General features: G+C 40.4%; 2 protein-coding genes across 2 annotated transcripts; one reads left to right on the top strand and one right to left on the bottom strand.

Moving 5' to 3' along the window:
- Positions 1-2,391: 2,391 nt before the first annotated feature.
- On the bottom strand, positions 2,392-6,731 carry LOC135484084 (leucine-rich repeat protein 1-like). Its single transcript, XM_064765184.1, has 5 exons — positions 6,615-6,731; positions 4,936-5,146; positions 4,409-4,507; positions 3,462-4,186; positions 2,392-3,340 (listed from the first exon to the last, which is right to left on the bottom strand). The coding sequence occupies exons 2-5, from the start codon at positions 5,125-5,127 to the stop codon at positions 3,076-3,078; spliced, it is 1,281 nt and encodes a 426-aa protein (XP_064621254.1). The 5' UTR covers positions 5,128-5,146; positions 6,615-6,731; the 3' UTR covers positions 2,392-3,075.
- A 38-nt stretch (positions 6,732-6,769) lies between these two features.
- LOC135484083 (kelch-like protein 9) lies at positions 6,770-12,457 on the top strand. Its single transcript, XM_064765183.1, has 3 exons — positions 6,770-6,927; positions 7,317-7,556; positions 8,998-12,457. The coding sequence occupies exons 2-3, from the start codon at positions 7,379-7,381 to the stop codon at positions 10,644-10,646; spliced, it is 1,827 nt and encodes a 608-aa protein (XP_064621253.1). The 5' UTR covers positions 6,770-6,927; positions 7,317-7,378; the 3' UTR covers positions 10,647-12,457.
- The last annotated feature ends 416 nt before the right edge of the window (positions 12,458-12,873 follow it).

Raw genomic sequence — 12,873 nt, 5'->3', positions numbered from 1 at the left:
AGTCCCACCATCCACCGGAAAGTGATAATATCCTTTTGGCAATTCAATCAGTTCTGATCCGTTCGTGCAAGCAACACATCTCCTTTCTTTCTCGTCAAAATAGAACAGAATACAGCCAGTGATATTTGCACAAAAAACGGCACATTCGGTGTCGCTTCCCAACATTTTCCCAACCAATTCCCCACCAAGGACAAAATCGTACCCCACTGGTCGAGGTGTTTTAACAATTCTATAAGTTTTATACCCATTGTTCCTTCCATCGAATCCAATATCAACATCAGTAGAGCAGACGACTGACAGAAATATCTCTAGGAGAATAATCCACTGCAGACGCCTGGATATTGAAGCCATGCTCAATAACTTTGAGAAATTTTCAGCAACTTTCGCAAATTGTGAGCGACAAGTTAACAAAACATATTAGAAGACGATGAAATCGATGTGTGGATTTTTATGATTTCGATTTCACACAAATTTAGTTATTTCACGTTCGATACGTCTTTGTCTTGAAAGAGGTCTGATCAGACTCATACCGTCTATACTCATCTGCCTAAATGTTTGTTGACTCCGAGGTAATGAAATTTAAAATTTCCTAAAGCCAGTGTACCTTGAACTTTAAAGTAGACTACCTCGTTGAAACTTTCTCTCGGTTTTAAAATTAAGAGCTCACAATCAATATTTAGTCTAAAATGTGAAAACTCTCGGTTCAAAATACAGGTCGAGAGCATAATAAAACTATATCCTGAATTCAAGTTTGTTCAGATTTTGAATGGCGTTTTATTGCTACAAAGGTAGGATAAGTAGCTTTTCATAGAAGTTTTGCACTTATGTGAAAGCATCATAGTATGAAAGCACACTCGAAAATAAATGGAAGGTCTTGATTTCAACGAATCGATAGCTTGATAAAACTACATATAATATACTATATACTGTAGGGAAATAGTAGCAGAGTTGTCGATCCTCTTCACTGTGATGTCATGGTGCAAAATCTGGCCTCTGCGAAGCAAGTCATCAAGGCATCGACCTGCACAAAGACGATTGCTGCAGGAGTCCACCTGGTCCAGTCATGATTGAAATCAGAATAGCGTGATAACTCAGTCAGATTTTGAATTTTTGGGCAATTTCATGATGGGAACTATTACTGTAGAGTAGAAGTTGACTGGGCAGTGGACAGCTTGGTAAAAGGCTAAAAAAGCCATTGGTCCTTGCAGATGCCACTAAGCCTTATTTCCTTCAGTAAATTTCATTTACAACAGTGGCACTGGGACATAACGCCAACATTACTATACTTACGCCTATTGAGCATCTAGGCCCTTGACTTGACGGTGGAGCAGATATGGTTTGTGCACCGCAACAATTTATTTGCAGGCAGCCAGGAAGTGTAGAAACTATTGATTTATGAAATAACCAACCTTTGTTCAAATATTTGACAATTTGGCCTTCATGGTGAAGATTCATTTCATATGTCAACATAACATTTTCCAATAGCCAAAGAACAAAGAAGTTTGTTTTAACACAAATTATCTGAATTTGTAAAGGAAATCCTTCAAAGTACATATTGGGAGCTTAATGACTGTTAATGCAAATTTGATTCATTTCTACCATGTTTATCTCTGTATCCTTGAACAAGAAATTGTTTACTTTAAGCAGCGTACTTGTCATGTCGAATAGACCTCAAGTCCAATAATTGAATTGCCACTGTAAAGCTATTAGCTATACATTTTTGAGGCTTTTTAAAGTTAAGGGTAGCAATTGCTTCCAATCCACTGAAAACATACTTGCCAAACTGGTAAATTGAGAAAATGTCTTTAAACATGCTAATCAAGGGATACTGTCCCTAATTTTCTCCATGAAAAAATATAAAAAAACACTTTTTGTGAGCTGCTGTTCAATAACCATCAAGTCTAAACGTGAATACAACAAGTAAGAACTTAAAGAGTACGTACTTGACATTCCTTTAGAAGATGAATTAAAATATTGTAAGGATTGGCTGAAAAAACCTTTCCTAGAAATATGGAAAGTGCAGTTAACTGAATATTTTATGGCAGAATGGCACATTTAGGGCCAGAAAGTCTCAAGTTACTGATCATAGACAGCAGCAATATTTTACAAACATTCTTAGTAACGTGAATTACAGTTACATGTAGGTGTACTTGAAGAAGTTGTGCCACTTTTGACGATTCTTATTCGCTCGATGTTGTTGCCTTATCATAATGGCAGCATCTCGCACAGAAATGACGGTGGTGTGAGGAAAGACCCGGCAAGCGATCACACCAGGAATATGGCTCGGTAAATACAAAACTACACTTGTGTGGTATATTAGTTTATTGAAAGAATAACATAAACAAGCAGATAAATGAATAAACATCGAAAACATAAATATACAGTGGAACCTCCCTTAGCGGACATCTCTTTATCAAGGACAACCTCTCTATTAAGGACACTAGTATTGGTCCCAAATTGGTTGTTTCCATTCAATTTGACCTCTCTAATCAGGACACCTCTCTATTAAGGACAGCACTTGTCAGTCCCCAGGGTGTCCTTAATAGAGAGGTTCTACTGTACATGCAAAATTAGTTTCAACAGAGTTTTCTAATGAAACAGAAAATGCGGTGTTAATTCCTTAAGCAAAATTCTGAATGAAAACAAAGTCAGAAGTAGTCACCACATTCAAAGTAGCAGCACTACCTGATTGAAATATACTTTTAACTGGGAAAATATTGCATGTGTTTTTAATTTGGCCTTTTCGGAGACCAACAAAATAAGGGAAAATGTAAAAAACGCTGCACAGAACAAAATAATAGAAACAACTGTTAAATGGTTGTCAAAATGCGAAATGAAAAATACGTCAAACTCGACGTTGCAATGTAACAAAACTGCAAAATATAATAGCGGCAACTATTTCCCGGTTCAAAGTAGCAAAAAAGCTGTGGTGCTGCCACTCAGAATATAAACAAAAGTTGATGTTTTTGAGTATAATCCTTTGTAGCGTCTGATATTTTCCCATGAAAGTCATGCAAAATGAATCATCCGCATGCAAATTACCTTTTAATTAAGTCAACAACAGATTAGATGTCTTCATCGTGACGCCAATTTCCAAAAGGCAGACGGGTTGGCAGAGTACTTATTCAAGCACACTTGGGAACACAGGAAGCCTTCAAGAGGAGCGTACGTCGTTCCTGTGTTATCTAAACCAACAACAGTATGCGAGAGAAGACGTAGATCGATTTGGTTCAAGAATCTAGCAAACGACCTGAAGCACCATTGTCCACAGACGCACACTTTACCCGAGTCGAGATAGCGATATAAATCAGCTGGGACGTCTTCCATCGTGTAAGGTATTCTGAAATGAGGGAGAAAATTTAATTTGAAACAAGATAGCTGATAAAGAGTCATGAGCACAAGTCAAATTCCTGAAAAAAAAGTAAACTGTTCAGGACTATCAATCAACCTAGCCAACTCACCTCAGTTTCTTGATGGCTCTTGCTGCACACTCAACCATAGTCGGGAATCCCAGCCTGTCGGTCACATCTGTCGATTCATCCTTCACAAAGTCATTGCCAAACAGGTCCACATTTTCCAAACTCAGTTTTGCAAAGTCTGCTGGCAGAAGTTTCAGTTTGTTTTTACTGGCAGTCAAATATTTCAGGGATCGTAATTTCCCAATAGTAGGAGGGAGGCACACGAGTTCATTTTGATCGAGTTTTAAATTGACTAAGTTGCAGAGATTAGAAAACATGGGATTGAGTCCTTTGATCTTGTTTTGACGCAAATCCAAAACATGCAGGGATGTCTGAAGGCTGCCTTGCATCAGGCTTACTGGAAAATCACTTATTTTGTTATCACAAAGTCTTAATTCATTCAGAGTGGCTAGCTTCCCCAAATCTGAGGGCAAAGACTCGATAACATTACAACTCAAGTCAAGAATCCTCAAGCTTTTCAACTGTAACATTCTGTTGTCAAATCGACGAAGATTGCAACTGTTTACTGCGAGTTGTTCAAGAGTTTTTGGAAAGCCGTCTTTGACAGGGTAATCCTTTCTCTTTAAGACCGCCATCTTGGATTTCGGTTTTTCGACTTGCTTGGCCGAGGCGGGAGCCAGAGTGGACAGGGCACCTCGATCTAGAGGTTTACCAAGAGAAGCCATACGAACTATAGAGAGGAAACTCTTGAGGATTAGGGGATCAGCCTGAAATGGAGATTATACCAATAAATTTAAGTGCAACCATGCAAAAGGTGTCCTTGATAGAGAGGTTCTACTGTATATAAGATTCCTTTTATTGAACATAGATTTCCTTATTACATGTAAAACTCCATCAAGTTGATGATAAAACAGCTTAGATTGAAAATCATGCTAAAAATTATCAAATAATTTTGCAAGCATGCCCTGAAGTTGACATTTTCTTCATACCTTGCTGAGGATTAAATCGTGCTCGGGTTTTTTCAATCTGATGGTTGCTTTTCCTTCATTGATGAATCTGGTGAAGAAGTTTTCAATGTTGTTCCGGAGCTGGAGTGTAAAAGATCTTCTTTTAATGAGATCTGGTGATATTGACTCCATCAGCCGGTTTAAACAAGGAGTCTGTACTCTGGATTTTACAACAAGTTTCGAGCAACAGAAGATGATTACACAACTTTGTACTAACATCAGGAGAACGTTTGCCAAGATTTAGACTTGGTGAATATAAGGAACTACACAAATAATATCGACATTTTTCCATTGACTTTCATGATCCTACGACTGTGAGAAATCAATGGGACTACACAGATTCCCAAAATACTGGTAATCCATGCATAGAATTAGCAACTCCAAATTTCAACAACATTGCAAGATTATAATGACCTGTGCTAATCCTATCTAATCCTATTACAATGCATAGAATACCTTTATATATAACATGTATGGACCCTGTTACAGAGATTACATTTTGGACTCACTTGATACTTGTTGCCAGCACGGTTCTTTGCTGTGCAGACCAACAGATATATGGCCTTCTCCTCCTGACAGGGCTGTGGCGTACCAGGTTTACACCCAACGGACAGCTGAGCTCGGACAGCACGATTCTTGTTCTTCATGTTGAACGAAGGCAGCAGACGATCGCTCACATCAAAGTCACAGGTCAACCTCATGACGGCAGATGAAAGTGTCCTGAGTGAAATATAAGAAAACAAAATATAATTCAATACTCTCAATATCATTGACATGCTGTAGAAAGACATTCAGTACGCAGCTTCAAGGGAAAATGTTTTCAAGCTTCACTAACTCATGCACGTCCCGAAGACACTGAAGTTTGTTCAATGACGATTGTGAAAATACATGGACCTACGGCAATTTTGTTATCAACCTTTTCACAGGCAACTGGAGTTCACCACACCATGAAATGAAAATGAAAATACACAAAACTCTGTTAGTGTCTTCCACAACACCAGGTGCAATACAGCAGGGCGGGAAACTAAGCCAAACTTAGGGGAGTGGCACTAGCATTGCTAGGAAAACACTTACTGCTCTAGACGCAGTGACAAGGAGCTTTTTTTAGGTTTTGGAAGTATATCCTAAGGGCTTATTAACTACATTTTAAAATTCCATACATATATGCACACTGCAATACCGTAGACAGCCTGAAGAAATGAGGGGTTTATGCATGCTAAGGAATCTAGCCCTGCACTTCCCAGAGACCTCTCCCCTTATTGGCCAAGGTTCAGACGTGCATCACCATTCAAGTCAGAATCCCAGTCAACTGTCAACCTTGGTTGCTGTACCATACCTCTGGGTAATAGTATGTCCTTATCATATATCATTTGTATGGATAGGCTAACAGGATGGATAGCACAATAGAACCTCCCTTAGCGGACACCTCTCTATTAAGGACAACTTCTCTAGTATCAAGGACACTGGTTTTGGTCCCAAAGTGGTGGTTTTCATTCAATTGACCCGTCTAATTCACTGCAAGTCTAATCAGGACACCTCTCTATTTAGGACAGCATTTGTCAGTCCCGAGGGTGTCCTTAATAGAGAGGTTCTACTGTAGTAGAAATGGCACTCCGTATCAGAAAGTTTGTATACTATTGCGCACTTTGAAAGAGTTTGCAGTTGTTTTTTCACAGGTCTGCAAGATAATTATAACAACTGCGAGACTGGATATTGTTGCACAGCGATGCATGCGACGCCGAGGCTGATTGAGCATGCGATTGACATTGGCCCTCACACCAGGCGGAGGAAGCCACTGAAGGCCACAACGAACAAGCAGCAAACAAAAGCCCGCATGGTCACACACCACATGATCTTTTGTTCGTTGTGCCTATATTTAGGTTTGTTTGGGCCCGCAATGACTTCCTCCGCCTGGTGCGAGGGCCTCTAAATCTATTGTTTAAGTTATGTCAGCGACTGAGCTGAGACCAGGAGGGGGAGTGTCTTCTTAGGGTCAACCCTGATTTCGTCAGTATGTGGTTGTGGTCGGAATGAAATGACTCAACCCCATGCATGATATGACATGTATGACGTCATCACGTTTCCTCCTCTGCTCCGTCTGCTCTGAAATTATAGAAAGAAAACATCAACATTCAAGCGCGTTTTCTTTGAATTTGCAACAATTATTATTCAATACAAATAGCCTTACGTGATCTTAGGGGAAAAAAGTATACAAAACACTGCAATATATGGAAATCATAAGCTTCAGTTGCCGAATATAATGTCTTTTTTGGAGAAAAATGCAAAAACTGCAGTTTGTTTTTCCGCGGGTTTCCGTTTCAAATACGCATGCTCAGATGTACAAATGACATCACTTCCCCAAAATGTCGCTTCCTTGTCTACCGAGATTTGCTCTGAAATTCATTGTATATTTATGAAATTTCTGCCACTAATTAGGCTCAAAGAGAAGAAATAAATAAATGTAGAGTTTCAGGAAGCAAAGCATTCACATAGCGCTCAATGTAAGGCCAAGGTGTTTTGGGGATATTTCATAATTAAACCTGTATTTGGCCTCCCAGTTTCGTGAACATACACTAGTACACTGTGTCGTGTACTGTAGTCTGTATGTGTGTTCACTGTATGATAGTCACAGCCATGACAGCCGGCCGCCAGCACATCACAGACTACAGTAGGCCTACATGCAGTATACACCAACATACAATGCATGTGATATCTCCTTTCCTGGCTTATTCCATTGTTTTATGGGAGTTTAGCCTGATATCCTACCTACTTTAGGCTTCAGGCCTGTGACTGTGTGTGTGTACTGTGTAGTGTTCTAGGCCTATGTCGAAATCAACCAATATTTTGTTTGCAATGCAAGGACTACATAGGCCTACATCTTTTTTTCCAGGTGCATGAGGAGGTCTAATGTCTTGACTGGCTGGTGGCAGCTTACCATTGTTACGGAAATTCATGAGTGACGACGGAATTGCTGCGAAGAGGCCTAGGCGCGATTCCAACATGGCTGATGACAACAAGCAGACTCAGTCATCGCTGGAGGGGAGCAGGGACCATGGCGTCAAAATGTTATCGGGACTCAACATGCTGCGCAGTGAAAAGATCCTCTGTGACGTCTCACTCATCGCTGAAGGTAAGTGAATAAATTTAGTTTACAGATAGTTACAAGTACAGTGGAACCTCTCTGTTGAGGACACTCTCAGGACTGACAAGTACTGTCCTCAATAGAGAGGTGTCCTGATTAGAGAGGTCAAATCGAAGGGAAACAACAAATTTGGGACCCAAACCAGTGTCCTGAACAGAGAGGTTGTCCTTGTCATCATAGAGGTGTCCGCTAGGGGAGATGCCACTCCTCTGGCGTGGTTCGAAGCCTGGTCTGGTTGCTGATATGTCCTCTACAGGGCGAGCCCAAGTGAATTAGTTGGCTTTTGAACCCAACATGGCGAGGTCTATACGTTGGTTTAAAAAAACAAGGCGAGTTCTATACATTGGTAAAAAATTGTTGTATGACGTTGTTAGTTGTTGACTACAGTGGAACCCCGGTCGGCGACCACCTCAGTAACGCGACCACCCCGCGAACACGACCAAAATTCTCCGGTCCCGAATGGTTTTCTCTCTAATTCCCATTAACTGGCCCTCGCTAACACGACCACCCCGGTACCCAAACCGCGACCACCAGCTTGGTCGGTCCCAAACTGCAAATTAACCCCGCTAACGCGACCATGAGGCCTAATTGCCGTAATCAACCATGACCGCATCGTATCAATTGGCACCTTCTCGCAAATCCGTGTTGATAGTTAGCACCTCGAACACAATGACCATGGGAATCCATATGAAAATAAATGATGTGTGAGTGAGTTTGATCAAATGTAAGCGCAAATAAAATGAAGAATAAACTTTCTTTTCGACTCACGGTTTGTTTTCATCATTTAGTATTAAATGATGTCAAGAGGCATGCGCACGTAGTTTTTAGGACAAATAAATCATGTTGATTAGTAAGAGTACCAATACTCAAAGTAAAGAATGCTTACTACGTCGTAATATTGATAAAATACGTTTTTAAAAAGATGATTTAATCAGAACCAGTTCAAATTGGCTGAAGTTAAAGCAGGAAGACATCAGGAAGAATTCTCAACATCTTCTCACATCACCTCTCTCAATGTTAGCGGGAATATTAGCTTGACATCAAGAAGGGCAGCTGCCGATGGTGTGAATAACATGCTTGCTCTAATTAGCATGCTCAAGTTTTAATGTAATGTTTGGTCTAATTAGCTCTCGTCAGTTTATTTACTCATTTACATAAGTTGTAAATTAAACGCAAAACACTCAAGAAAATGATTTTTTATTCGTAATATACACACAAAATTATCGAATCACCCGGTGGCGTAGTCATTAATGCATGTCAATGTACACACAGCATATCTGCCAGGACGATGTTTTGGCGGGAAAACCTACTTATCATTCTTAAATTCACTAACGCGACCACCCCGGTAACACGACCACTTCGGCTTAGTCCCTTGGGTGGTCGTGTTACCGGGGTTCCTCTGTATATCATAACTTTGTGATATTTTCAGGTCAGAAATTTGATGTCCATAAAGTCATTTTGGTGTCATGCTCCGACTATTTTCGCTCCATGTTTACAAGTGGAATGAAAGAAAGCAACCAACGAGAGATCGAACTGAAAGGAGTCACGGCCAAAGGTTTGGAGAAAGTCCTTGAGGTCATCTATACATCAACAACAAAGCTAGAGGCAGACGACATTTTTGACGTCATCGCTGCAGCCACCCATCTGCAGGCCACCGCTGTGATTGAATTTTGTGAACGCAACTTCTTGAGTGGTATGACTACGACAAACTTTTACGATTTTATCAATACAGCTAAGTTGTATAACATGAACAATGCATTACTTCAAATAGACCAGTTCATTGCCAAAAATCTTCTTCAGATCGCCCGCGATGGCAATTTACATTACCTAACATTTGAGCAAATGCACAGCTGCGTCATGTGCAATTCGATGAAAATACAGGAGATTGATTTATTTGAGGTTGTCTGGGAATGGATCAAACAGGAGAAAACAAGAGAGCAAAATGCAATACCTCTCATGAAAGAGATCCGATTTCTGTTGATAGAACCAACAGATTTAGTTCATTATGTGCAAAAAGTTGATACCATGATGAACACATCGGAGTTACGCCAGATGGTCCTGGATGCCTTGAATTATCACGTGGTGCCGCATTCCCAGCCCCTGAAAGCGGGGCCGGATATGGCAATGCGAGCCTACGTTGAGAGGGTGGTGAGTGTTGGCGGACGGGAGATCCATCCCCACCCTGGCTTGTCCAATGAAATCCACGTATTTGACGCGAATGTCACCGCAGATAGCCTAATGAATAGGAAATGGTTTGTGAACTTACCGAGTGCTTTGAGTCACACACAAGTGGTTGTGTTTAATAATTACCTCTACGTCCTGGGAGGTTGCTCAACACAATGCGCCCACGGCGAATCCGCTGTCAACTCTGTGCTGAGGTTTGATACGCGTTTTGAAACTTGGCTCCAGGTCACCCCAATGTTGTACAAACGTGCATATTTCTTCGCTGGGGTGCTAGACAATAAGATATACTCAATCGGTGGTAAGCAGAAAGATGGCAGTTTGGCTACGGCCGAAGTTTACGATCCTGCGGAAAACTCGTGGGAAACGATCACATCGCTGCCAGCAGTGTGCCATGCCCATGCCGGAGTCGTCTTTGGGAACTTTCTGTACATCACCGGTGGTTACAGTAACAATAACTTTACGGCGGATATGCAGCGCTACGATCCAGCTCACAATCACTGGGAGGACATGGAACCGATGCATACCCAGAGAGGCTGGCACGTCATGTGTGTTACGAGGGAGAAATTCTACGTTTTCGGCGGTTGTAGCTTGAACGCGAATCATCAGGCGCTCCCTGTCATGGTGTCCGAGTGTTATGATCCGGAAACGGCGCAATGGACGCTGATTGCACCGCTGTCTTTATCACATAAAGAAGCCTCATGTGTGGTGTATCATGATTCTATATACGTGCTGGGTGGCTACAATGTACAGACAAAAACAGGACAGAAAATGGTATCTCGTTACGATCTCATCACCGGTACGTGGGAAACTGTTGGTGCCCTTCCCCAAAGCATGACGGGAGTGGGCTACTCGGTACTAAAACTATCTGAAACCTTGAACCAAGATCTTATTTGACTAGGTGTTTTGTCAGGATAGATCAATTATCATTGTATAGAAATAGTTGTTTATACTTGTTTGCCATATGATTGTGTGTAGAGACAGTCCTTGGTGTCAAATAATTCAGTTTGAAATCCAGTAACACGTCTACACCTCAACTGTGCAAAGCCAGAGTTACTCAAAATTCACTTCAATGAACTGGAAGAATTGGGTGACTTGGGCTGGGCTGATATCTCAGTGACATGGATAATAACAAATCTTGATTATTGGGTACAGTAAGCATTTTCCTGCATTAAATTTTGCCCAAGCCTGGAGTTGGCGAGCATCTCCTGTTTATGTTTTCAAGTCGCTGGACTAAATAAAGTGACCAGTGATCTTTCGTGCAGATGGATGTTGTCTAAGTTCATGTCTTTTTAAAAACTGTTGGTCACTGATTAAAATCTGCACTGGGACAAGTAAAGACAAGATGTACATTGTAGTGTTTGTAAATTGTAAAATATTAGTACAAGAAGTACATATTATGTCTCGCCTTCAGGAAGGGGGTAACTGTCAGAATCAGAGGTCACGTTATAAGAAATGTGTCTTGATTCCCGATAAGCAATGTCGGGGTACATTTTACATGTGAGACAATCCACCGCTTTTCACCAAATTGCGAAATAGAATGGCTGCGAATATTTCGGGGTGTACTAAACTTTTGAAATTCTGAAATTTTGAAATGTGGCTACACCCCCCGATTTTTTTTTCTGCCATTCTCAAACCATAAGGTAGAGTAGTACGCGCAAATATTTACACAACCAAAGCTGTTCTTTTTATAAAAGTTGTCCTTTCCAAGTTGTAAATTTGAATGGCTGTATGAGTATGTGCCTTTGTCTTGAGTTCATATCTTTCGAGGTTCTATTTTCTTACGAGTCTTGAAGTTATTTTTGATTTAATTGTTTCTAAATTATTCTTTGTTTATAAGATAAAACGGGTGTAGGAAGAAATGCACCGGTATCTAATGCCTTTCAAAAGTAATTGTGTATTCCTGGTAACTTTTACCAAAAAATAAATGTATTGTAAGACAGTTTGTTGACCAAGACCTCACCACTTCTTTTTTCTTGGCCTGATTTACAAGTTATCACATTACACGTATTGTTGCAAGCGGTTGTTTTACCATACATGAAATGAATAAAGTTTTAATAATCTTCAAAGAAGATTCTTAGCGTGGTTTGATTTTCACTTTCTTCTGAGATTTACTGTTGGCCCATGGTCAGTGTTTAGGCCGCAATATAACTGCAAATTATGTGTTTCAATTTCTTTGTCAAGTACACAGAGTGTCTGGTACATTTACTTTGAATTTCTACGTGTTTATATAATGCCTTACTTTTGGTGTATTCAATCACTTAGATTCTTAACACAATACAAAATAACATATAGTACAATTCAATGTAGCAATTGTGACATCTTTGTCATGATATATGAAATGGGTTTAGTTCATCCTTGGTCAACTTCAGTGCATTCTATTACAGTGAGACTTCAAAAATGGTTTACAGTCATGTGGTGAGGTCCCTCTCGACTAATTGTTTTGTTTTACACAGAGTGGATATTCTATTGTCACAGTAAAAATGGCACATTTGAGGCTAAAAGTTTGATTGAAAGGACACAAAAGTTAACAAACTAGTCAGCCTGTTAAGGTTACAGGGTTGTGACTTCCAGTATACATGTAGATAGCTTATACAGTAAACTGCTATTGGCTTTATGTGTACATGTATCATGTATAATGGTCATGATTAATGTAAAAAAATAAAGGATTTCTCTAGAAATTGTGGTCTTGTTTTGAGATTTGGTTTTATGGTTGTGAGTATTGGAAATTGAAACAGATTCTCAATGAGAACAAGCAAAATATGGCGGCATGTTATCCTGGAAGGACTGCACTGTCCTAAAATGCTGCTAGGTTGCCAGAGATCCCCCCCCCCCCTCATCCCCATCTCCTAACAATAAAATTGAATTGGCCAGCATATCGCCAGATGGCCAATGCAGAGCAGTACTTCATCTCCCCATCTTTTGGTCCGTTGAAGAAGGGGTTCTTGGTGGGCAAGACAAAGCCTTATGTGGAGGAAGAAAGCTGTCTTCCAACTACAAGATTCCTGGCCTTTACAGAAGTAGAACCTCTCTATTAAGGACAGCCTCGAGACTGACTAGTGCTGTCCTTAATAGAGGGGCATTGTGATCAGAGAAGTCATATTGATTGGAAACAACCACTTGG

This window comes from Lineus longissimus, chromosome 3, assembly GCF_910592395.1.
Source record: "Lineus longissimus chromosome 3, tnLinLong1.2, whole genome shotgun sequence".
Classification (NCBI taxonomy): domain Eukaryota; kingdom Metazoa; phylum Nemertea; class Pilidiophora; order Heteronemertea; family Lineidae; genus Lineus; species Lineus longissimus.
The sequence above is the reverse complement of the archived record's forward strand: the minus strand, read 5'-3'. Positions and strand labels throughout refer to the sequence as shown.

Bases quoted from the DNA above. Each gene is read 5' to 3' on its own strand.
- LOC135484084 (XM_064765184.1), bottom strand. From the start codon at position 5,127: ATGAGGTTGACCTGTGACTTTGATGTGAGCGATCGTCTGCTGCCTTCG. The intron at 4,508-4,935 runs GTGAGTCCAAAA...TTTACACTCCAG, and splicing joins GTGCTGGCAACAAGTATCAA to CTCCGGAACAACATTGAAAA. The intron at 3,341-3,461 runs GTGAGTTGGCTA...CCCTCATTTCAG, and splicing joins AGAGCCATCAAGAAACTGAG to AATACCTTACACGATGGAAG.
- LOC135484083 (XM_064765183.1), top strand. From the start codon at position 7,379: ATGAGTGACGACGGAATTGCTGCGAAGAGGCCTAGGCGCGATTCCAAC. The intron at 7,557-8,997 runs GTAAGTGAATAA...TGATATTTTCAG, and splicing joins CGTCTCACTCATCGCTGAAG to GTCAGAAATTTGATGTCCAT.